The sequence below is a fragment of the Bufo gargarizans genome, unplaced genomic scaffold (assembly GCF_014858855.1).
Source record: "Bufo gargarizans isolate SCDJY-AF-19 unplaced genomic scaffold, ASM1485885v1 original_scaffold_1070_pilon, whole genome shotgun sequence".
Lineage (NCBI taxonomy): Eukaryota > Metazoa > Chordata > Amphibia > Anura > Bufonidae > Bufo > Bufo gargarizans.
In genome coordinates, this window is record NW_025334224.1 from 37,411 (window position 1) to 63,309 (window position 25,899).

The 25,899-nt window shown below is 45.8% G+C and overlaps 1 protein-coding gene across 1 annotated transcript; it reads right to left on the reverse strand.

The window, feature by feature from the left end:
* Positions 1-2,287: 2,287 nt before the first annotated feature.
* Positions 2,288-25,099, reverse strand: LOC122922938 (dead end protein homolog 1-like). The gene is made up of 5 exons (XM_044273706.1): positions 25,046-25,099; positions 8,096-8,219; positions 4,303-4,764; positions 3,494-3,886; positions 2,288-2,304 (listed from the first exon to the last, which is right to left on the reverse strand). The coding sequence occupies exons 1-5, from the start codon at positions 25,097-25,099 to the stop codon at positions 2,288-2,290; spliced, it is 1,050 nt and encodes a 349-aa protein (XP_044129641.1).
* Positions 25,100-25,899: the final 800 nt, after the last annotated feature.

Sequence of the window (25,899 nt, forward strand, 5' to 3'; positions counted from 1 at the left end):
GGGGGGATAACTGAAAAGGTAGCCCTCTATGCTGATGATATGCTTTTATTCCTTGATGACGGAGCTCCTCCCTTCCGGCAGCTATGAGTATCATTAATGGGTTTAGTAGACTATCGGGTCTGTGTGTTAACTGGTCCAAGTCCGTACTTATGACGCTTTCGGATGCTGAAGGGCAAGGTCACTGTTCAACAGAGGGCTTGCAAATGGTCAGGTCCTTTAAGTATCTAGGTGTCCAGGTCACCATTGATGTGGTGGACTATGAAAAGCTGAATTTGACTCCTCTGTTAGAGATTTCGGCAGAAGGTGCAGACTTGGACCAAGTTACCACTTTAAGTACTAGGAAGAGTTACTTATAAAAAAGATTTTGATGCCACAGCTCCTATATATGCTACATAATGCACCTATCTGGGTTCCTACCCGATTTTTTGTCACGGTTAATGCTATCTTCCGGGACCTGATCTGGAAGGGGGGAGTTCCACGTATTAAATTGGCCACACAGTGTAGACCAAAAACGGATGGAGGACTCAGAGTTCCGGATCCGTGGATTTATTATTTAGCTGCCCAACTTCAACAATTACGGGGATGGGGGATGGAATTAATACAGCAGGACGAATAGCGCGACATTATGTTAAGGGCAAGAATCTAATGACAGCACTGGAGGATGGATCACTGGATAAGGTGGAAAATGACATCCCGCTGTTTCGGGGGGTTCATAAAGTCTGGTGGAAGGGTAGAGCAATAGCTGGGGTTCAGGGTTACAGCAGGTTCACTGCAATTTGGCCTAATCTTATGTATATGGAGCTACACAAAGTGTCTGATGTTCAGATCTGGGGACGGTACGGACTCACCTGCATGCATCAACTATATGAGGGGGGGATACCCTGAAAGAATATGCTCAGTTACAAAGGGAATTTCAGCTCCCACACTCCCAGTTTTATTTATACTTGCAGATACGGCACGCTATTCGCGCCCAGGATGCGACAGAGGGATGACTACTTTGTTTGTCTTATAAAATGCTTTAAAAACCTCAATAAAAACAATCTGATTTAAAAAAAAAAAATCCGAAGTTAAAACCACAAGCACATAACTGACATGCTGCAGATTTAGAAAATCCGCACAGAAAAAAATCCTCAAAGTGTACATGAGGTGGGACCTGAACCTGACATTGATGGCCTATCCTAGCGATGGGCTGAGACACTGGGGGCATATCACCTATACTTAGAACAGAGCCCACAAAGTCCTGGAGGGCGCACCGCACATGTGCAGCCACCTTCTTCAAATTCCTATGGGAGCGCCGAAAATAGTCGAGCGGCACACTTGTCTATTTTCAGAAGTCTCATTGAAGTGGATAGGAGGAACACTGCACAAGCACAACCACCGATCTATTCATTTCTATGGGGCTGACCGAAATGGTTGAGCTTGTGCTCAGCTATATTGAGCGCTCTTCATTCTTCAATGAATGAAGGGCGGCCACGCATGCACCCTCTGGGACTTTGCAGACTCCATTGTGAGAATAGGTGGGACCTGCACCTATCAGATATTGAGGGCATATCCTAGTGATATGCCCCCAATGTCTGAGATGGAAATACCCCTTTAAGATTTGTCTAGAACCGTAATATAGACCAGGGATGCCCAACCTGCAGCCCTCCAGCTGTAACAGAACTACAACTCCCAGCATACCTGGCCAGCCTACAGCTATTAGGGCATGCTGGGAGTTTTGCAACAGCTTAGAGGGCTGCATGTTGCACATCCCTGTCATAGACTATCATGCAGTATACATTATACCTTACAAAATCCCAAATGAATTGAAGGGAAAATTTTAAAACTGAAGGAGGGGTAATAAAAAAAACGCAAGAGACAAGTCAAATGGTTAGCAAAATTTTTAAAAAAAATTACAAGTCACTTATTTTCATAAATTCTAAAATATCTTAAACAAAAAGCCAAAAAAGATATAAAAAAAAAAACACAAGGCTTGTGTAGTGTGCAGGAAAGTGCACACATTGTGCAAAACATGGTTACATGATAAACATTACAAAATATGAAAGTGCAAAAAACACAACAATAAAAAATGTGCGATAAAGGTGCTCTAATAATCTGCAACCCAGCCAGTCTGACAGAGGTGAACTAGACACTGAGTGACGGGTGTAACGTCGATGCAGTGACCGGCACTACTATAAAATAACATGGAAGACAATCATGGACATTCATATTAAAGTGGCAAATGCACTCAATACAACTGTGGATATAAAAACATAAAAACGACAAAATCTTCAGTATAAAAAGGTGACTAGTCAAAGATGTACCCTGGAAGACAAAAATAACAGGATTATTTTTGCAAACATCTAGGTAAAAGCAAATTACAGTATACACATAGCACAGTATTAAATTCTATGTATAATAAAAAATAAATAAAGTTACAGTACAAAAGAGTGATGCTAAATATTTTCTCTAATTACATATCATGCTTCTAAATCGCAGCAATGACTGGTTGCACTCCTTGTAGCTATGCACTAAAAATCCGAGCGGCTCCAGTATTGCAGACACAGCTGTAGAATGGCATTACTGTACATCCTACAGATCTGGCTCCGGCAATGGAGACAAAAGCCTAGTAGAGAAGCAGCAATTCCTTCTGCATGGATAGGAGCAGCAGGCAGCGCTGCCCATCTGTGCTGGAATTAAGCAAAATCTGCTACACTATGTGGATAGACTAAAAAAAGATGGTGTAATCAATTCTGTAACTGGAGGTTCACTTCCATGTCACCACTGAAAGGAGTTTGCTGGCCATGGACCCGAAATTTCAAGTGTTTTGTTCACCAAGCCACTTAGTCATCACTTGTGCCTTGTGACATGGTGCTCCATCGTGCTGGAAAAAGCATTGTTCATCACCAAATTGCTCCTGGACCATTGGGAGAAGATGCTGTTGGAGGATGTTTTAAACCCATTCTTTCTTCATGGCAGTACTCTTAGTCAAAATCTTGGATGAGAAGCAACATGATCGGTCCCAGGATGCTTTACGGTTAGCATGCAGGGAGGCGAAGGCTTTTCGAGTATGGCCTGGTGTCAAGAAGAGAAGCAAAGAAGCCACTTCTCTCCAAGAAAAAACATCTGCAGAGAAATGGGGTAAAGTTATTTTTTATGATGAAGGCCCCATTGAAATGTTGGGTCCATGGCCAGGAAATGCCCCATATCTCAATCCCATTGAAAACCTGTGGTCAATCCTCAAAAAGGAGGTGGACAAACAAAAAACATTGAAGCACCAAACTGTAAAAACCAAAATTAGTATTAGTCTCAAAACTTTTGGCCAGGACTGTACAGTACTTTGTTGCAGAATTTAGTCGTGAATTCACTGAAATTCAAATCCATGTGGACTTTTTACATTTTGGGGTCATGACATTTTTTTATTTTCCTCCAGATCCCAAAAGCCCATTTGACCCGAGTTTTATTTTAGCCTATCTTTATTTTCTTTTGTTAGAGCTGAACAGCAGGCACTTACCCAATTCATTCAGTATGTGCATGGCCACCATTTCTTTAGCTTGCTGGTACTTCTCTGTGGGTATGAGCTGGTCTCCAAGCAGCCAGGAATATCCAGTAAAGGGCACACCATGCTTCGGGATCAAGACCAAGTACCAAAACCTCAGCCACCCGCAAGTACCAAGGCTCAGGAACTTTATTTTGTACAGTGGCTGACCCAGCTTCACCTTCTCACAGAGGAGGTCAAGACACTGGATGGCACTGGGTGCCACGGTCTTCTGACTGATGGTATTTTCTTGTACTTTCTGAGGAAGGTATAAATTAGGCTTTGCCAGGGTGCCAGCCTGTGCCTTTTGCTTTAGGGAATGCGGAAGCCAGTCTACGGTGAAAGGACAGCCGTACAGAACCTGGACACCTGTTGAAAGGCAACAAGTCCATTATATACATAAGCCATTAATGCATGGGTACAAATCTAGGCTACAAGCAGGTCTTCCAGGAGGGGTTGAGGCGGAGGACAGTATCAAGAAGGGTGATTACACATTGCTCATCTGAGGTGCGTGGCCAGCTTTATACTTGGCACAGGACACAAGTGGTCTTGGCCGCCTCAGCACAAAACATTTTGGACAAACTACTGTAACTTGTAATACAGTAGTTACTAAAGACAACATGTCTGAAGAGGTGACTGGTCCTCTTTAATGCACAATGTATATTAGAAAGTTGTGCAACCATTTGTTGAAACTGAAATGTCCCTTTGAAGGCATGAAAAATAAAAAAGGTTGTGGGGAGCACTGAGCTACAAAAACAAATCTAGGACTAAAGAAACACACAAACCTTCACAAAGGCTTTTCTTTGCCAGGGCGGCCGCCCTGTGGGAGTTGTACTTCACAATTGCTAGATTTTTTGCATCAGATGAAGGGCTGGCATACAGAGAAACTGAACATACGCCAATCGTCATTTTCCCCAGTATACCCTCTAGGGTAGCTTTAGTGAGAAATCCCAGCAGGCCATCCAGCGCAAGTTCACTTTTCTCTGTGCTTCTGCAGACCAATATTTTAAAACCCGGCTTTATTTCAAAACCACAGAGCTGATCAATGGCTTGCTCTGCCATCCGTCTCGTGCAATATCGGGCATATGCAAAGCCACGGTTTAACCCACTAAATGTCATCATGAGACGAAACTCATACAGTTTCCCGACTGATTGGAAAAGAGGGATCAGTAGGTCTTCATACACTTCCTGTGGAAGATTGCCGATAAAAATTTCAGAGCCAAGTGGAGGGGCCTCTCCAAACCAACCTGCACCAAAAAGAAAATTAAAGAAATCAGTTATCACACTTTAAAGGGAACCCGTCATGTGAATATTTGATTATAATCTAACTAATTATATACAATCATTAACTACTAAAAAGTACCTTAGATGTATTCACTCACTGGTGTGACAGATGGTTACCTCATAACATACACACAAAGATGCCACATGCTAATGAGCTGATTTGAGTCCAGCGTGATGTCATCGAGTCCAGCGTATATTTAATTCAGAGCTATAGCCACTCCCCTGCCCACCTGCTGCTGATTCCTATGGAAACAAACTGTCAATCAGCAGCAGGTGGGCGGGGAGAGTCAGGAGCTCATGAATATTCATGACTCATCATTATCAGCTGGAGCTTTTCAATACAAGATGTTGGCAGATTGACTGGGTCAATTAAAGAAAGTGACCCAGCATTTTGAAGAGAATCAGTCACTTATGTTGCCCTTAGTTAGGACACCATAAAAACTGGTGACAGGTTCCCTTTAAGGTCCTCTTACAGACTTCACAGTAGTTCTAGACCACCAAGTGAAAGGGGGTATCCCAAGGTAAAGAGCCATCCTATAGGACGGGGATAAGTATCTGTTTGGTGTTGGGACCACTGTCTAGTCAAATTATTTTTCTCATTTAATCATGTTTTCCGCTGCTGAGACTACCAGTTAGCAGCAAACTACTGTCGTGCTAGGTGTTCCAGAGCCATAGATGAAGGTCCCTCAATGATATCACGGGTAGGATTTCTAATTTAAAGTGGTTTTCCGAGAGGTTTTTACTGATGACCTATCCTCTGTACAGGTCATCAGTATCTGATCAGTGGAAGTCTGACACCTGGGGCCCCTGCTGATCAGCTGTTAGAGAAGGCACGCAGTCTTCCCTAGGTCATGTGACATCACGTTCATTGGTCACATGGCCTAGGCGCAGCTCAGCCTCTATGAAATGTTGCTGCTTGGTGAGCCGAGAGAAGGCCACGGCCATACTGCGAGTGCCGATGCAGTCTCAAACAGCTGATCTGTGGAGGTCTCGGGTGTCAGAACTAGGGATCGACCGATTATCGGCTTTACCGATATTATCGGCCGATATTTAGGATTTTGAACGTTATTGTTATCGGCACCTATTTTGGCGATATTCCGATAACGTATGGGGAACACAGCTCACGCTGCTGTCAGCGCTCTCCGTGTTCCCTCAGCAGCACAGGGGAGAAGGAAGCAGTGTCTCCTCCCCCTGTGCTGCCGCTGCTGCCTTTGAGAGGAGGGAGGAGAAGAGGGGCTGTGGCCACTGCGCCACCAATGAAGATAACTCATCAATTCATATACAGGAGGCGGGAGCTGGCTACAGAATGACATAGCCGGCTCCCGACCTCTATGACAAGTAGCTGCGATTGTTAACCCCTCAGGTGCCGCACCTGAGGTGTTAACTGCCACGGATCGCAGCTACCGCTCATAGAGGTCGGGGGTCGGCTATGTGATTCTGCAGCCAGCTCCCGCCTCCTGTATATGAATTGATGAGTTATCTTCATTGGTGGCGCAGTGTGCCCCCCACCCCAATATTAATCATTGGTGGCGCAGTGCGCCTCCCCACCCCCCAGTATTAATCATTGGTGGCAGTGGCCACAGGGTCCCCTCTCCCCAACTCCTCAGCGACAGTTCCGATCGGAGCCCCAGCAGTGTAATGCTGGGGCTCCGATCGGTTACCATGGCAGCCAGGACGCTATTGAAGCCCTTGCTGCCATTGTCCGCTCCCTTGCTGCTGTGTGCACAGAGCACAGGGCAGCAGGGACAGTGAGATCTATCAGGGTGAATAGGACAAGGGTTCTAGTCCTTAAGGGGGCTAATGGTTAGTAAAAAAATAAATATATATTAATTATAAATGAAAAAAAGATTTACAAAAAAAATTTACACACGTTAAACATTAATTTTAAGCAGATGTGTAGGAATTTATTTTTATTTAAAAATGAAAATTCACAGAATATCGGTATAAATTATCAGCTATCGGCCTAAAAGTTCAGATTATCGGTATCGGCCCTAAAAAAATCAATATTGGTCGATCCCTAGTCAGAACCCCACCGATCATATCCTGATTACCTTCACCAGCGATGGTAGGAAGGCTCTTCCCCGTCGTGGCCTGCTATTGGTTGCCCCAGACACTCCCACCGCGGCACCCAATGTTCTCATCCGCGCAGCAGTGAGATGCAGCGGCGGCCTTGCGGGAATCAGGAGCGACACAGGTGCCGGTGGGGCAAGTATGACCTGGGCATTTTGGGGGGCATTATAGGGATTGGATAACACCTTTAATATTGATTATCTATCCTCAGGTGAGCTCCCACACCCTGCATCCCAACCAACCAGCTGTTGCAGAGTAGCTCCGATTCAGGGAATGCTAAGATTCCTCCATTGTGTAGTGGACAAGTTAAGTAACCACAATCTCCAACATAACAGTTAGGGCAATCACCACAGTTAGGGCATCCCTCACGTTACACATGGTACCGGTCGCACAGGGTGTAGGTGTTCATGAGAGCTCAACAACTATGGCCAGTCATTAGGTACTGCTGCACGAGACGTACACGCAGAGCTGAGCATGGAAAATCTGCAGCACAAAGTTGCAGCATAATCTCATTTTTAAGGCCTTTTGCACACGACCGTAAGTATTTTGCAGTCAGCAAACCACGAATCTGCATAATACGGATGTGGTCCATGTGCCATCCACATTTTTTTTGAAGATGCATTGACTCCAATGGGTCTTTATTTTGTGGATAAGTATAGGACGTGCTTTCAGCATCCTTGCTTGCCACCAAAACAACCTGATTCTAGTGAATGGAACTGAAAACCTGCCATGTACTATACTATGACCCTCTACGCCTCGTCACTTTACCAAAAGTGGGCCGAGCTTATTCATCATTATTTACACCAGAAAGTTGGCATAAAGAATGACTGAAATCTATGCTAGCTACAAGCTGACCCAGATTTCGATCTAGATGCCTCAGCACAAATTAAGCGCATCCAACGGGGGATATTAAAACCGATGTACAAACGCCAGTCTTAATAAACAACCCACTGAGTGTCTTCCCACTGCTGTTTTTCTTTATAGAGGAGATATCAAAACACCAAAAAAATAAATAAAAAAAGCTGTACTTTTGAAAATCCAGAAAGAAAAAAAAACCTGGAGAGAAAAAAGTGCCAAAAAATGAAGCAAACGTGCAGACAAATTCCACTTGCAGTCCAAAGCTGGATATAGCGGCCAACTTCTACCTGAGGAAATGGTACCATGTGAAAAGGACTAATAAAAAAAAATATATATAATAATCACACAGCTCTGTAGAGCACTTACCTGGAGGTGGACCACCATACTTTCGTTGTCCATTCACCTGCAACAGTTCAACCTTTGAGTTTTTTATCCATTCGGCGAGAGCAGCTTTATTTTTTGGATTTACAGAGTTGAGCCAAACCTGTGGCTGAAATAAAACAAAGACGAGCGTTATAATCTGAGTAACGGGCACCAGGGTACCCGCCATGACCATTAGCCTTCACTTTTCCACGCTTCAATAATCTGCGTCAATACTACCATGGGAAGACATAAGCGAATTTAAGCTCGGCTCGTCTCCTGATCAGCTCATCTCCCGATGCTTCCACCCAGAGTGCTAGGGCCTCTATAGAAGGTCTGACTAATTTGATACATTTAAAGGGGTTTTCTGAGATTTAAATACTGATGACCTAGGATAGGTGGGGGTAAGACACCTGGTACCCGCACTGATCAGCTGTTTTAGAAGGCGCCAGTGCTCACGGCTGTGGCCTTCTCCGTGCTCACCAAGCACAGCGCCATATAGTGGCTGTGCTTGGTTTCACAGCTCGGCCCCATTCACTTCCATGGAGCCGAGCTGCACCTAGGCCACGTGACCGATGAATGGAAAGCTTTGAGAAGACTGCGGTGCTACTGCAAGCACTGGTGCCTTCCTGATCAGCTCTATCTCTGCAAAGTCGCCACTGCATCTCCCTGTCAATTGGATCAAAACATCTGGCGATGGAGGGCAGCCAATAGCAGGTGACCACGACGGTGACCAGCCTCAAGGGGGCTCCCCCGTCGCAGCCTTCTCTTGGCTGCCAGATGTTTTGATCGGAGTGACGGGGGAGATGCAGTGGATCCGGAGTGACATGGATGCTGGGGAGCAGGCAAGTATAATCCATACAATGGGTCTGGGCATTGGGGGGGGCGGGGGGGGGATACTCTAGATATTGGATAACCCCTTTAATGGGAATTGACAGCACAAGGAAGAGTCCACGGAGAGCAGGAGAAACTAACTGTATAGGGTAGTTTTTTTCTAAGTAAGTGTAAAGATCTTTTATTCTGCTCCTGCAAGTATAATCCATACAAGGGGCCCAGACATTGAGGGAATATTTTAGATATCGGAAAACCCCTTTGACTGTTAAGCACCAAACTGTTTTGCCCGAGTCCAGCTCAGACAGAAGGGGAAAGAGGGGGCAGCACTGCTTTACTGGCTCATATACCCGGATTGGTAGCAGCTAGAGACATGTGCCCAGTCTTGTTTGAAAGCTGGCATTTCATACAAGACCAAAATGATTAACATGAGCAGAACATTGGCATTTCTAAAAGCAATATCTTCTCATTTTGGTATTGTTTGGGAGCTTGGAATGTCAGCTTTCAAACAGTATAAAGGCTATATCTCTAGCTGCTACCAAACCAGAGAACTGGGCAATTAAGGCTACTTTCACACTGGCATTTTGGCTTTCCGTTTGTGAGATCCGTTCAGGGATCTCACACGCGGTCCTAAACGGATCAGTTTTGCCCTAATGCATTCTGAATGTTTAATGATCCGTTCAGAATGCATCAGTTTGCCTCCGATCAGTCTCCATTCCGCTCCGAAGGCGGACAACAAAACGCTGCCTGCAGCATTTTGCTGTCCGCCTGACAAAGCGGAGCCAAACGGATCTGTCCTGACACACAAGGTAAGTCAATGGGGACGAATCCGTTTTCTCTGACACAATTGAAAACCGATCTGTCTCCCATTGACTTTCAATGGGGCTCATAACGGATCCGTCTTGGCTGTTACAAATACAAACAGATCCGTTCATGACGGATGCATGCGGTTGTATTATTGTCCATGACATGACAGATCCGCCCAAAACGCGAGTGTGAAAGTAGCCTAAAGCAGCTGCCCCAACTCCCTTTCAGTCTGGAGGAGGAGGGGGGACAGTGTGAGAGCTGACAGCTTTCAGGAGGAAAAAAAAAAAAGTATAGAAATGTGGCATTGTCATCATTGAAGGGACCCACATGATAATGTTACATTAGGCTACTTTCACAATAGTGTTGTTTAAATTCGGCATTTAATTCTGACACCGGAACTGCCCGCCGGATCTGGAAAAACGTGTGAAAACGGATTACATTTGCATCCTGATCAGGATTTTGATCACAATGAAAAAATGCATTGGAAAAAAAACGGGTCTGCCATTTATGGACTAACTTTTTTTTCAAATTTTTCAGGTTTAACATGCAAAAGCCGGATCCGGCGTTCAGTCAAAGTGTTCAGGATTTTTGGCCGGAGGTAAAAATACAACATGCTACGGTTTTCTGAAAAGCCTGATCAGTCAAAAAGACTGAACTGAAGACGTCCTGAACGGATTGCTCTCTATTCAGAATGCATGGGGATAAAACTGATCAGTTATTTTCCGGATTTGAGCCCCTAGGACGGAGCTCAGCGCCGGAAAAGAAAAACACTAGTGTGAAAGTTACATTAGTTATACGACACAGTGAACGCCGTGAATAAATACCACAAAATAATGTAAAAATTGCTGTTTTTTTATCTTTCCACCTAAAATTAAAGTTATTTAATACTACACTATACACTCACCTAAAGAATTATTAGGAACACCATACTAATACGGTGTTGGACCCCCTTTTGCCTTCAGAACTGCCTTAATTCTACGTGGCATTGATTCAACAAGGTGCTGATAGCATTCTTTAGAAATGTTGGCCCATATTGATAGGATAGCATCTTGCAGTTGATGGAGATTTGAGGGATGCATATCCAGGGCACGAAGCTCCCGTTCCACCACATCCCAAAGATGCTCTATTGGGTTCAGATCTGGTGACTGTGGGGGCCATTTTAGTACAGTGAACTCATTGTCATGTTCAAGAAACCAATTTGAAATTATTCGAGCTTTGTGACATGGTGCATTATCCTGCTGGAAGTAGCCATCAGTGGATGGATACATGGTGGTCATGAAGGGATGGACATGGTCAGAAACATTGCTCAGGTAGCCCGTGGCATTTAAACGATGGCCAATTGGCACTAAGGGGCCTAAAGTGTGACCAGAAAACATCCCCCACACCATTACACCACCACCACCAGCCTGCACAGTGGTAACAAGGCATGATGGATACATGTTCTCATTCTGTTTACGCCAAATTCAGACTCTACCATTTGAATGTCTCAACAGAAATCGAGACTCATCAGACCAGGCAACATTTTTCCAGTCTTCAACAGTCCAATTTTGGTGAGCTCGTGCAAATTGTAGCCTCTCTTTCCTATTTGTAGTGGAGATGAGTGGTACCCGGTGGGGTCTTCTGCTGTTGTAGCCCATCCGCCTCAAGGTTGTGCATGTTGTGGCTTCACAAATGCTTTGCTGCATACCTCGGTTGTAACGAGTGGTTATTTCAGTCAACGTTGCTCTTCTATCAGCTTGAATCAGTCGGCCCATTCTCCTCTGACCTCTAGCATCAACAAGGCATTTTTGCCCACAGGACTGCCGCATACTGGATGTTTTTCCCTTTTCACACCATTCTTTGTAAACCCTAGAAATGGTTGTGCGTGAAAATCCCAGTAACTGAGCAGATTGGGAAATACTCAGACCGGCCCGTCTGGCACCAACAACCATGCCACGCTCAAAATTGCTTAAATCACCTTTCTTTCCCATTCTGACATTCAGTTTGGAGTTCAGGAGATTGTGTTGACCAGGACCACAACCCTACATGCATCGAAGCAACTGCCATGTGATTGGTTGACTAGATAATCGCATTAATGAGAAATAGAACAGGTGTTCCTAATAATTCTTTAGGTGAGTGTATATACACCCCAAAATGGTTCCTAAAAATCCTTCAACTCATCCGGCACCCTGCTGGGACACAAAGGGGGCACGTTAAAAACACAATTGTGTCCCCTTATTTATGCGCCAACAAGATTTTCTTCAGACACATTAAAAATCCACAATAAAAGGAAATTTTTAGGAGGGTTTTTCCAATTTTAATGTGACTAAGGAGTTTAATAAATTTTGCACATTTCACTGACAGTCTTCAATTTGAGACAGGTGCATCTTAAGGGTTTCGTTCCCACGGCGTTCCATTTGCAGCAAAACTGACCCACGCCCTTCATTCTCTGGGTCAGTGCAATTACAACAATACCACATATGTATAGTTTTTTTTATGTCTAAATAACGTAAAAATACATTTAAAGGGAACCTGTCACCGGGATTTTGGCCATAGAGCTGGGGACATGGGCTGCTAGCACATCTGCAGTACCCAGTGCCCATAGCTCTCTGTGCTTTTATTGTGTTAAAAAAACAGTTTTAATTGATATGCAAATGAACCTGATATGAGTCCTGTATCCGGAGATGAGTCCAGCAGAAAGGAGCCCAGCACTGCCCGGCGTCCTCCGAATCTCCTCCTTGCTGGCTGACGTCACAGAGCTGGAGTGCTGAAATCTTGCGATGCGCGAGCTAGCGCATGCGCAGTGTCGGCATCATGTTCATTCCCTGTGCCGGCATCAGCACAGGGAACGAACTACGCATGCGCTAGCTCGTGCATCGCAAGATTTCGGCGCTCCAGCTCTGTGACGTCAGCAAGGAGGAGATTCGGAGGACGCGGGGCGTTGCTGGGCTCCTTTCCGGATACAGGACACATATCAGGTTCATTTGCATATGGATCAAAACAGTTTTTTAACACAAAAGCACACGGAGCTATGGGGACTGGGTACTGCAGATGTGCTAGTGGCCATCTAGCAGCCCATGTCCCCAGCTCTATGCACAAAATCCCGGTGACCGGTTCCCTTTAAACTTTAAAAAAATTACTTTTTTTACATCACCATATTCTGACCCCATAACTCTTATAGTTCTGAGCTGTGTGGGGGCTCATTTTGTGGGACAATCCTCAGGATAGGCCATCAATACCAGATCGGCAGGGGCCCCGACTCCTGGCACCACCACCGATCAGCAGTAATTACAACTAAGCCGTCCCATTCACTTCAATGGGATGGCTCCTTCCTACTCACTTGATGGCGGAGCTGAAATCACACCTGTGCACCACTGCAGTTATGACGGCGGGCTGATCGGTAGAGATGCCAGGTGCCCGAATCCCATTGATCTGATATTGATTACCTATCTTGAGGACAGGCGATTGATATCTGTAGCCCGGAGAACCTTTAAAGGGATTTTTCACCTCAGAAAAGCTCTATAAACCTACGGGAATAGAGCACTTGCCCGCTACTCCAGATACGTAAAGAGACAATTTACCTGTTGTGTGAGGTGACCGACTTCCTCTAAAAGGAGGTTTTCCAGTATTTTTCTACTTATTGTCTATCCTCAGAATAGGCCAATCACATCAGACCAACATCCCAGCCCCCCGGTAATCAGCTGTTTAGGGGTAGGTACATTCATTGTATAGCATTGATCCCACAGAATTGAATGGGAGCAGTAATGACCAGCTCTGTCCACTAAACATGGATGGCGCTGTGTAGTTCTGGTGCCTCTGCCAAGCAGCAACTTTCACACTTGCGTTGTTAACAGGGTGAATAAAAATCAATGATTTAAAATAAAATAAAAAATTAAAAATTTTTTTTTTATATTTAAATTGATTTTTTTAATATAAAATGCTTTTTGAGGAAAATATATTACCATCTAAATGTTATTTCATTATGAAATAAAGATCACTTTTTTAATTATGTAGAATAAGGCTGCAAATGTTTAATTTTTTGTTAAATTCCATTAATCCATTCAGCTGTTTTATTGCTGATGCTGTTGAAATTTGGAAGGAACTGAGTGAACACTTAAAAACAGAACTACACATGGACAGAATTAAATTACAAGCATTAAAAAAAAAACTAATGGGACAAGCACTGTCTCCAGCTCATTTTTTGGCAAATATTGTCAATATCCAGTATCAGGGTCAAAACTTAAGTGCTGAGGAAGAGGCGTTCGCTATGACATGGGTATCCAGCAATCATCCATCTGTAATGCCAACTATAATGAACTTCAAAGCCAAGGGGGAACCATTCAAGAAAAATATGTTTGCTGAAGATATTTTAAAGAAAGTCACACCAGTGAACTGGTGGAAGTCACTTAAAATATATATTTTTTCTTTAGCCAAATTAGTTAAACATGGATGTTTAAGCAAATAACATGCTGTAATGTTATTGTTTCAGTTGAATAAATCCTATTTAAATTTTTATTATTAAGGTAATAATTATTTGTCTCCTTCCTAAGTACAACAGAAAAATTGTCCAAATATGAATGTTTATGTAAAAAACTGATTTAAATCAAGCCTTACTGACTAGTGATTTAAAAATCGCGATTTAAATCAAATCTACCCTGGTTGTTAATTCCAGCATTGAGATCTGGCAGAGAATCTTAATACCGGAACTAAACGGATCAGTTTTGATTTTGCACATCAGGGTGCGTCCGTTCTGTTAGGATGCGGTTGTGTGAAATCAAAACGGAACAAACCGGATCAGTCACTAAAATACATTGAAAGTCAATGGCATTTGACTTTGCCATTTCGAGTACATGCCCCCGTCACATTTGGCATGCAGAGCCTGGCTTCAAGACGCACGCATGGCACAGCGAGACCGCTCACCCACTAGCCCTCCACCCTCCAATACCAGAGACTGGGCATGTGCTGGAAGTGGGGCAGTATGGTGCTTGTATTGGCACTTTAGAAAAAAAGACGACAGAGGAGATCTAATTACTATGTATAAATATATCAGGGGACAGTACAGAGATCTCTCCCATCATCTATTTATCCCCAGGACTCTGACGGTGACGAGGGGACATCCTCTGCGTCTGGAGGAAAGAAGGTTTGTACACAAACATAGAAGAGGATTCTTTACGGTAAGAGCAGTGAGACTATGGAACTCTCTGCCTGAGGAGGTGGTGATGGTGAGTACAATAAAGGAATTCAAGAGGGGCCTGGATGAATTTCTGGAGCGAAATATGCCGGCCGGGTGTATTGAGGATCCGAAATTTGCGGCTCCACAATACACCACGGACATGTGAATGGACCCTAAAGGGGTTGTGCACCAAGTAATATTAATGACTGTTCCTCAGGATAGGTCATTAAAGGGTTTCTGTATCTGGCTGACATTAGCGATGTGCTGATGTCCGCAGTACATAACAGTACGCTTTATAACTCCCTGCCGCCGCCGTACCCTCAAAATAAAGACTTTTACAATATGCTAATGAGCCTCTAGGTGCTAGTGGGGCGTTGCTGCAACATCCAGAGTCTCCGTCTTCTCACCCTTTGGCACGCCCATGTACAGTTGATTGACGTCCGAGTTCTCCTCAGTGGCCCGTAAATCCTGCGCCGTCCCGCCTATTATTCGTCGCAGTGAATGAAAATGCGCTCCTGCTGTGGGCTTCCTCACTGCGTTGAAGGAAGGAAGCTGGCAGCAGGAGCGCGTCCTTCACTCACTGCGACTAATACTAAACGGGACGGTACTCCTGCTGCCAGCTTCCTTCCTTCGGCGCAGTGAGGAAGCCCGCAGCAGGAGCGCATCTTCATTCACTGCGACGAATAATAGGCGGGACGGCGCAGGCGCGGGATTTACGGGACACTGAGGAGAACCGGACGTCAATCAACTGTACATGGGCGTGCCAAAGGGTGAGAAGACGGAGCCTCTGGATGTTGCAGCAACGCCCCACTAGCACCTACACCTCATTAGCATATTATAAAAGTCTTTATTACTGATCAGCTGTAGAGGCAGCGGCGCTCCATGAGAGCGCCACTTTCTCCTTATTATACTAACCATAATACTGACGAGTACTCGCTCTGCTCACTTGAATGGAGTGAGTACTTGTAATTACACTGAACCACCGCTGCAAGGGAGACGATGCGCAGTGTAATGAAGCGGAAGCAACGCTCGCATGGAGCACCGCCTCCTCTTCAAACAGCGGATGGGCAGGGCGACTATCTGATATTGATGAGCTATCCCGAAGGCTGTACAACCCCTTCAAAGTCCATGGGAAAACTGTTGACGTCACTGGATTTAGCAGTGGAAAATGCCCCCAGTTACTGTCCTGCTGAATCCAGGCATATCTGCCAGGTTGCTGGATGCCATTATAGTAAATGGGGGCAATGGGAATGGGTCTATGATCCATCCGTTCCGCAAAAAGATAGAACAAGTTATTTTTGTTTGCGGAACGGAACCCCACAGGAGCACTCAGTAGTGCTTCCGTACCGCATCTCCGGATTTGCGGACCCATTCAAGTGAAAGGGTCCGCATTCGTGATGCAGAACACACACAACCGGTGCCCCAAGTATTGCAGAACCGCTGTATGCGGCCCACAATATGGGCACGGGTGCACTACGGCCGTGTAAAAGAGGTCTTATGGTAGGTTCACCATGAGAATTTTGGGAGGTAGATTTCCCAGCAGATTTTCTTTTTAGCCAAAGCCAGAAGTGGATTTGAAAGGAATCAGAAAGGAAGGACTTCTACTTCTCCTTCCTGCTGGATCCACTTCTGGCTTTGGGGAAAATCTGCCTCAAAATCTCCTTCAGAAAAACTCTGAACCTTCCCTTAGGCCTCATGCACACGACCGTGGTGTGTTTTGCGGTCCGCAAATCGCAGATTTGCAAAACACGGACTGCGTCCCTGCGCGTTCCGCAATTTACAGAACGGAAAAGACAGCCTTCAATATAAATGCCTATTCTTGTCCGCAAAGCTCGGACAAGAATGGGACATGCTATATTTTTTTGCAGGGCCGCGGAACGGAGCAACGGATGCGGACAGCACATGGAGTGCTGTCCGCATCTTTTGCGGCCCCACTGAAGTGTTTGCGCCGGTTTTTAGTAAAAAAAATAAATAAATTGAAAAAAAATATTTTAGACTGAAATTGTACCCGTTTTGGATCATTGTTCACCTTGTTTGCCTATTTTGATTTATTTTATTTTTTTAGACTAATTCATAAGTTTTCTAACTTTTGTGACTTTTTCCCCCCAACCTTTTTATATAAATGAATCTCATTTTACACAACAAAACCCCTCATTTCTACCCCACCCCCGGGCTGGCGTACTTGTCTGTGTTCAGTGGTGAAGTATGACTTTTTTTGCATTAAGTCACACTTTCTTGGAGATGTGATTTTTTTCATACACAAATAAATTAGACCAGTGCGAGTGACTATGGACCTGCGTAACTGAAAAAGAACCACAAGCGCTGTGCAACTTAACCGCCTCCGGACCGCCTAACGCAGAATCGCGGTCCGGAGGCGGCAGCTCTGCGCAGAGTGACGCATATACGCGTCATCTCGCGAGAGCCGAGACTTCCTGTTAACGCGCGCACACAGGTGCGCGCATTCACAGGATCGGAAGGTAAGCGAGTGGATCTCCAGCCTGCCAGCGGCGATCCCCTGTTAGGGATTTTTTAAATCCCTAACAGGTATATTAGATGCTGTTTTGTTAACAGCATCTAATATACCTGCTACCTGGCCCTCTGGTGGTCCCTTTTGCTTGGATTGACCACCAGAGGACACAGGCAGCTCTGTAAAGTACCACCAAACACCACTACACTACACCCCCCCCCCCCCGTCGTCACTTATTAACCATTGATCACCCCCCTGTCATTGATCACCCCCCCTGTCATTGATCACCCCCCCTGTCATTGATCACCCCCCCTGTCATTGATCACCCCCCCTGTCATTGATCACCCCCCCTGTCATTGATCACCCCCCTGTCATTGATCACCCCCCTGTCATTGATCACCCCCGTCAGGCTCCATTCAGACATCCGTATGATTTTTACGGATCCACGGATACATGGATCGGATACGCAAAACACATACGGGCGTCTGAATGGAGCCTTACAGGGGGGTGATCACCCCATACAGACTCCCTGATCATCCCCCTGTCATTGATCACCCCCTGTAAGGCTCCATTTAGACATTTTTTTGGCACAAGTCAGCGGAAATAGATATTTTATTTTTCTTACAAAGTCTCACATTAACTTGTGTCAAAAAATAAAATCTTACATGACCTCACCATACCCCTCACGGAATCCAAATGCGTAAAATTTTTTTGACATTTATATTCCAGACTTAGGCCTCATGCACACGACCGTTGTGTGCATCCGTGGCCGTTGTGCCGTTTTCCGTTTTTTTTCGCGGACCCATTGACTTTCAATGGGTCCGTGGAAAAATCGGAAAATGCACCGTTTTGCAGCCGAGGCCGTGATCCGTGTATCCTGTCCGTCAAAAAAATATGACCTGTCCTATTTTTTGGACGGACAACGGTTCACGGACCCATTCAAGTCAATGGGTCCGTGAAAGAACACGGATGCACACAAGATTGGCATCCGTGTCCGTGATCCGTGGCCGTAGGTTGCTTTCATACAGACGGATCCGAAGATCCGTCTGCATAAAAGCTTTTTCAGATCTAAGTTTTCACTTCGTGAAAACTCATATCCGACAGTATATTCTAACACAGAGGCGTTCCCATGGTGATGGGGACGCTTCTAGTTAGAATACACTACAAACTTTGTACAAGACTGCCCCCTGCTGCCTGGCAGCACCCGATCTCTTACAGGGGGATATGATAGCACAATTAACCCCTTCAGGTACGGCACCTGAAGGGGTTAATTGTACTATCATATCCCCCTGTAAGAGATCAGGGCTGCCAGGCAGCAGGGGGCAGACACCCCCCCCCCCCCTCCCCAGTTTGAATATCGTTGGTGGCACAGTGTGCGCCCCCCATCGGGCCCCCCTTCCTCCCTCTAGTGTAATAAATCGTTGGTGGCACAGTGTGCGCCCCCCATCGGGCCCCCCCTTCCTCCCTCTAGTGTAATAAATCGTTGGTGGCACAGTGTGCGCCCCCCCCATCGGCCCCCCTCCCTCTATAGCAGTAACATTAGTGGCAGTGTGCGGCCTCCCATCTCCCCCCCCCCCCCCGATCATTGGTGGCAGCGGAGTTCCGATCGGAGTCCCAGTTTAATCGCTGGGGCTCCGATCGGTAACCATGGCAACCAGGAAGCTACTGCAGCCCTGGTTGCCATGGTTACTTAGCAATAGTACAACAGTAGAAGATTCATACTTACCTGCTTGCTGCTGCGATGTCTGTGACCGGCCGGGAGCTCCTCCTACTGGTAAGTGACAGTTCTTTAGCAATGCGCCGCACAGACCTGTCACTTACCAGTAGGTGGAGCTCCCGGCCGGACACAGACATCGCAGCAGCAAGCAGGTAACTATGAGTCTTCTACTATTGTACTATTGCTAAGTAACCATGGCAACCAGGACTGCAGTAGCGTCCTGGTTGCCATGGTTACCGATCGGAGCCCCAGCGATTAAACTGGGACTCCGATCGGAACTCCGCTGCCACCAATGATCGGGAGGGGGGGGGGGGGGATGGGAGGCCGCACACTGGCCACCAATGTTACTGCTGTAGAGGGAGGGGGGCGCACACTGTGCCACCAACGATTTATAACAATAGAGGGAGGAAGGGGGGGCCCGATGGGGGGCGCACACTGTGCCACCAACGATATTCAAACTGGGGAGGGGGGGTCTGCCCCCTGCTGCCTGGCAGCCCTGATCTCTTACAGGGGGATATGATAATACAATTTACCCCTTCAGGTGCCGCACCTGAAGGGGTTAATTGTGCTATCATATCCCCCTGTAAGAGATCGGGTGCTGCCAGGCACCCATCACCATGGGAACGCCTCTGGCATGCCAGGCACCCATCACCAGGCATCTTGTACAAAGTTTGTAGTGTATTCTAACTAGAAGCGTCCCCATCACCATGGGAACGCCTCTGTTAGAATATACTGTCGGATCTGAGTTTCACGATGTAGCTCATATCCGACAGTATATTCTAACATAGAGGCGTTCCCATGGTGATGGGGACGCTTCAAGTTAAAATATACCATCGGATTGGAGAAAACTCCAATCCGATGGTATAAAAGAACTCCAGACTTTACATTGAAAGTCAATGGGGACGGATCCGTTTGAAATGGCACCATATTGTGTCAACGTCAAACGGATCCGTCCCCATTGACTTGCATTGTAATTCAGGACGGATCCGTTTGGCTCCGCACGGCCAGGCGGACACCAAAACGACTTTTTTCATGTCCGTGGATCCTCCAAAAATCAAGGAAGACCCACGGACGAAAAAACGGTCACGGATCACGGACCTACGGACCCCGTTTCTGCGGACCGTGAAAATAAACTGTTGTGTGCATGAGGCCTTATTCTCACGCTTTAGGGCCCCTAAAATGCCAGGGCAGTATAAATACCCCACATGTGACCCCATTTCGGAAAGAAGACACCCCAAGGTATTCCGTGAGGGGCATATTGAGTCCATGAAAGATTGAAATTTTTGTCCCAAGTTAGCGGAAAGGGAGACTGAGAAAATACAAAAAAAAAAAACTATTTCCGCTAACTTGTGCCCAAAAAAAAAAAAGATGATTTTTCTTTTTTCCTTACAAAGTCTCATATTCCACTAAATTGTGACAAAAAAATAAAAAATTCTAGGAACTCGCCATGCCCTCACGGAATACCTTGGGGTGTCTTCTTTGCAAAATGGGGTCACTTGTGGGGTAGTTATACTGCCCTGGCAATTTAGGGGCCCAAATGCATCTGGTATCGCCGTACTAAGGAGAAGTTGGGCAATGTGTTTTGGGGTGTCATTTTACATATACCCATGCTGGGTGAGAGAAATATCTTGGTCAAGAGATGCCAACTTTGTATAAAAAAAAAATGGGAAAAGTTGTCTTTTGCCAAGATATTTCTTTCACCCAGCATGGGTATATGTAAAATGACACCCCAAAACACATTCCCCAACTTCTCCCGAGTACAGCGATACCAGATGTGACACTTTTTTGCAGCCTAGGTGGGCAAAGGGGCACACATTCCAAAGAGCACCTTTCGGATTTCACCGGCCATTTTTTACAGATTTTGATTTCAAACAACTTCTCACGCATCTGGGCCCCTAAAATGCCAGGGCAGTATAACTACCCCACAAGTGACCCCATTTTGGAAAGAAGACACCCCAAGGTATTTTGTGATGGGCATAGTAAGTTCATGGAAGTTTATTTTTTGTCACAAGTTAGTGGAATATGAGACTTTGTAAGGAAAAAAAAATAATCATCATTTTCCGCTAACTTGTGACAAAAAATAAAGTTCTATGAACTCACTATTCCCATCAGCGAATACCTTAGGGTGTCTACTTTCCGAAATGGGGTCATTTGTGGGGTTTTTCTACTGCCTGGGCATTGTAGAACCTCAGGAAACATGACAGGTGCTCAGAAAGTCAGAGCTGCTTCAAAAAGTGGAAATTCACATTTTTGTACCATAGTTTGTAAACGCTATAACTTTTACCCAAACCATTTTATTTATTTTTTTATCAAAGACATGTAGAACAATAAATTTAGCGAAAAATTTATATATGGATGTCGTTTTTTTTTGCAAAATTTTACAACTGAAAGTGAAAAATGTCATTTTTTTGCAAAAAAATCGTTACATTTCGATTAATAACAAAAAAGTAAAAATGTCAGCAGCAATGAAATACCACCAAATGAAAGCTCTATTAGTGAGAAGAAAAGGAGGTAAAATTCATTTGGGTGGTAAGTTGCATGACCGAGCAATAAATGGTGAAAGTAGTGTAGTGCAGGAGTGTAAAAAGTGGCCTGGTCATTAAGGGGGTTTCAGCTAGCGGGGCTGAAGTGGTTAAAGGGGTTCTCTGGGCTTTTTAAAGAGTTTCTACCACCAGAAATACTGTTATGTAGCTGACTGACATTAGCGATTCGCTAATGTCAGCACTACATAACAGTATGTTTCAAACAGTAGTTCCTGCGGCCGTTTTAGTTAAAAATGTACTTTTATAGATATTCTAATGAGCCTCTAGGTGCTATGTGGGCGTCATTAGCACCTAGAGGGCTCCGTCCACTAACCATTTCAGCCGCCCATCGCGTCCCTCCAGCCCGCCCCGCTCCCGTTGATTGACGCGAAACTTCTCAGTATCGAGTACCAATTCCCGCGCCTGCGCTTCTGTGTTTTCCCGGCGCCGGCTTCCTCACTGCGCCTGCGCCAACTACGTTACAATGAGGAAGTCGGCACCAGGAGCGCGGCATTCACTCACTGCGCCGGATACAGAAGCGCACGGCGCAGGGGCGGGAATTGGTACTCGATACAGAGAAGTTTCACGTCAATCAACAGGAGCAGGGCGGGCTGGAGGGACACGATGGGCGGCTGAAATGGTTAGTGGACGGAGCCCTCTAGGTGCTAATGACGCCCACATAGCACCTAGAGGCTCATTAGAATATCTATAAAAGTAAGTTTTTAACAAAAACGGCCGCAGGAACTACTGTTAGAAACATACTGTTATGTAGTGCTGACATTAGCGAATCGCTATATCAGTCAGCTACATAACAGTATTTCTGGTGGTAGAAACCCTTTAATATTGATCCTATCCTCAGGATAGGTCATCAATATCAGATCAGCGGGGGTCCGACACCCCCGCTGATCATCTGTAAGGTGAGACAGCATAGACATACAGCAGCCGACAGGAAGACTGCTCGTGCGCACGCCCTCTCCCCGTGCAGCTAATCGGCAGGGAGTCGGACCCCCGCCGATCTGATATTGATAACTAGTGTTGAACTTCTGTTTTCAAGTTCGGCGTACAAGGTTCGGGTTCTCTAACAATTCCATAAAGGATTCCGCTACCACGGACCACAAGCTATGGCCTGTGGTAGCGGAATCCATAACGGAATTCTTAGAGAACCCGAACCTTGTACGCCGAAACTTGAAAACACAAGTTCACCCAACACAATTGATGACCTATCCTGAGGAAAGGTATTAAATATTAAAAAAGACAGAACCCCTTTAATAAAGAGACAGCTGAATGAAAATCACCTCATTGTCAGGCTTAAAAATGGGACCTACTAAAAGGAATGACAGAATGGAAGGCCCATAGAGAACAATGGACCAGAGTGGAATGCCCATAGAGAACAATGGACCAGAGTGGAATGCCCATAGAGAACAATGGACCAGAGTGGAATGCCCATAGAGAACAGTGGACCAGAGGGGAATGCCCATAGAGAACAGTGGACCAGAGGGGAATGCCCATAGAGAACAATGGACCAGAGTGGAATGCCCATAGAGAACAATGGACCAGAGTGGAATGGCCATAGAGAACAATGGACCAGAGTGGAATGCCCATAGAGAACAATGGACCAGAGTGGAATGCCCATAGAGAACAATGGACCAGAGTGGAATGCCCATAGAGAACAATGGACCAGAGTGGAATGCCCATAGAGAACAATGGACCAGAGTGGAATGCCCATAGAGAACAATGGACCAGAGTGGAATGCCCATAGAGAACAATGGACCAGAGTGGAATGCCCATAGAGAATAATGGACCAGAGTGGAATGCCCATAGAGAACAATGGACCAGAGTGGAATGCCCATAGAGAACAATGGACATGTAATATTTGAATTAGCGACAAAACCAATTTGACAGTCACATATCTAATTATTTAGCAGGCTTACTCTCCAAATTCAGTGGGATTATTTAATGTTCAGATTAAGTGGAATTATCACTGTTTTCTGCAGAATGACGAGGGTGAATGACACAAAGCAATGCCCATAGACTATAATGGGAAATAAACTATGAGCTCATTTGCAGGTAAATCTGTGTTATGTAGGACATTAACATGATAATCCCACTTAATCTCAGTTTTAAATAATCCCACTGAACTAAGAAGTGTAAACCTGCTACAGATTAATTTGATATGTTAAATGGTTCAGGCACCAAGTCACGTTTTACTTCCCATTATAGCCTATGGGCATTCCATCACCTTTGCATTCTATAAAAAACTGTTATAATCCAAGGTAATTTTCATTTTACAATCTGCTCCTCTACCCAGGGAACACTTGCGGTAAAGGTTAATGTCCTACATAACACAGATTTACCTGCAAATGAGCTCATAGTTTACTTCCCATTATAGTCTATGGGCATTCCTGTGTCATTCACCCTCGTCATTCTGCAGAAAACAGTGATAATTCCACTTAATCTGAACATTAAATAATCCCACTGAACTTGGAGAGTAAACCTGCTAAATAATAATTAGATATGTCAAATGGTTTTGTCTCTAATTCAAATATTACATTTCCATTGTTCTCTATAGGCATTCCACTTTCCTGTTAAAGTCTATGGGCATTCCATTCTGTCATTCCTTTTGGTTGGTCCCTTAAAAACAGGTGAACTTGATAAATGGGCCCCCACTGTGGGCAGTTTGCATTGCAAAAACAACCTATGGTGGCTACTACTCATCATTCAGTAGCTGGATGCCAACCTGCCCCCCCAACCTACAGTGCCCGCCACTGCCACCTGCTCCAGTGACCGACCAGCCATAACCTCCTGTGCTCCAGGGAACACCGCCACCTGGCGGCCAACTGAGTAACTGAAGGCTTTCTTGGAAACTATGTTGCGCTCTGTCTGTAGTCGGGCGCCAGAGGCTGAGCGCCACCCTGTCTGCCCCCACAGACTGCCCCCACCCTGACCTGTCTATCTGTCCCCACCCTGGCCTATCTGTCCCCACAGACTGCCCCCACCCTGTCTCCCCACCAGCTTTCCTCTGTCAGTATATAGCACACAGCAGGATATATAGATATACACACTGTATACCCGGATAAAACACTTTCTATCCAAACATTGCGCCCAACACAGAAAAGCAACAAGTGCACCTTCTACCCCCACCCGGGACCCCGGAGTCTCCCCCCACACCTGTCAGTGATGGAGCACTACAAGTAGCAGCAGAGCCGACACAGGTGAGCGGCGCCGCCCTATTTACCAACAAGCGCTCACTCCCTGCAATCCTCCAATGTGGCTGTAGCCAAACTACGACTCCCAATATGACTGAGCTGACAGCACCGTAGAGAGTTGCAGTTCTATTCTACCACAGCCTGCAAACTACAGACCGACCTCATTTTAATTGCGCTACCTGAACGAGCAAAAAAATAAAATAAAAAAATAAATAAATAAAAGTCACTTTATTAACGGATTCTTTGCCCCTCACCTCACAGGCGGCAGCCCCTGATCTCCGGTCCACGCCGCTGATCCTCTGCGCCATCTCTGCTCCAGCGTCAATGAGCCGGGAGCTGCTGAGCCGGGGGCTTATATAGACTCCTGACCTTCTCTGACCAATCCGGAGCGGCCTAGGGCAGTGCTCGCTTCTCATTGGTTCTCGGCAGCCCTCTGCCCTCCCCCATGGAGAGGAGGATAGACTGTGGTGAAGGGATGCAGATTAGGGGCTTGTGCAGAGGACCAGGGCTGGTCATGGAGGGCGCCCCCTGCTGGAGACCTAGAGGGGGAGAATGTGAAGGGGTGGCCATTTTTATATTATTTTATGTCTGCTTTATATAAATTCCTGTTTTGCTGCTCATATGAAATATAGTGGGTGGCTAGCTTCACCCACCCGTCCATTCCGTGGGCACCCATCCTTCATTTTACATTTTAGGCCTCACTCGTACGAACGTTGTTCGGGTCCGCATTTTCTGCGGCTCGGCTGCGGACCCATTCGCTTCACTGGGGCCGCAAAAGATGCGCACAGCACTCCTCATCCGTTGCTCTGCAAAAAAATAGAAAGTGTCCTATTCTTGTCCGTTTCGCGGACAAGAATAGGCATTTCTATTATAGGGGCCCCGTTCCACACACACAGGCGGCATCCGTATCCTGCGCGGTCGTGCGCATGTAGCCTTATACTCTCTGGAAATGTCCTGCGCAGACTCAGTATAAGGCTACACGCACAAGGCCGCGCTGTGTTTTGCGGGCCGCAAATTGCAGATCTGCAAAACACGGATGCCACCCGCAATCTGCACAACGAAAGGACCGCCTATAATAGAAATGCCTATTCGTACCCGCAAAACGGAC

Coding starts and splice junctions, on each gene's coding strand:
- LOC122922938 (XM_044273706.1), bottom strand. CDS start 25,099: ATGGCGCAGAGGATCAGCGGCGTGGACCGGAGATCAGGGGCTGCCGCC. Junction 8,220..25,045: donor CAGGGGCTGCCGCCTGTGAG/GTGAGGGGCAAA, acceptor GTTTTATTTCAG/CCACAGGTTTGGCTCAACTC. Junction 3,887..4,302: donor AAAGAAAAGCCTTTGTGAAG/GTTTGTGTGTTT, acceptor GCCTTTCAACAG/GTGTCCAGGTTCTGTACGGC.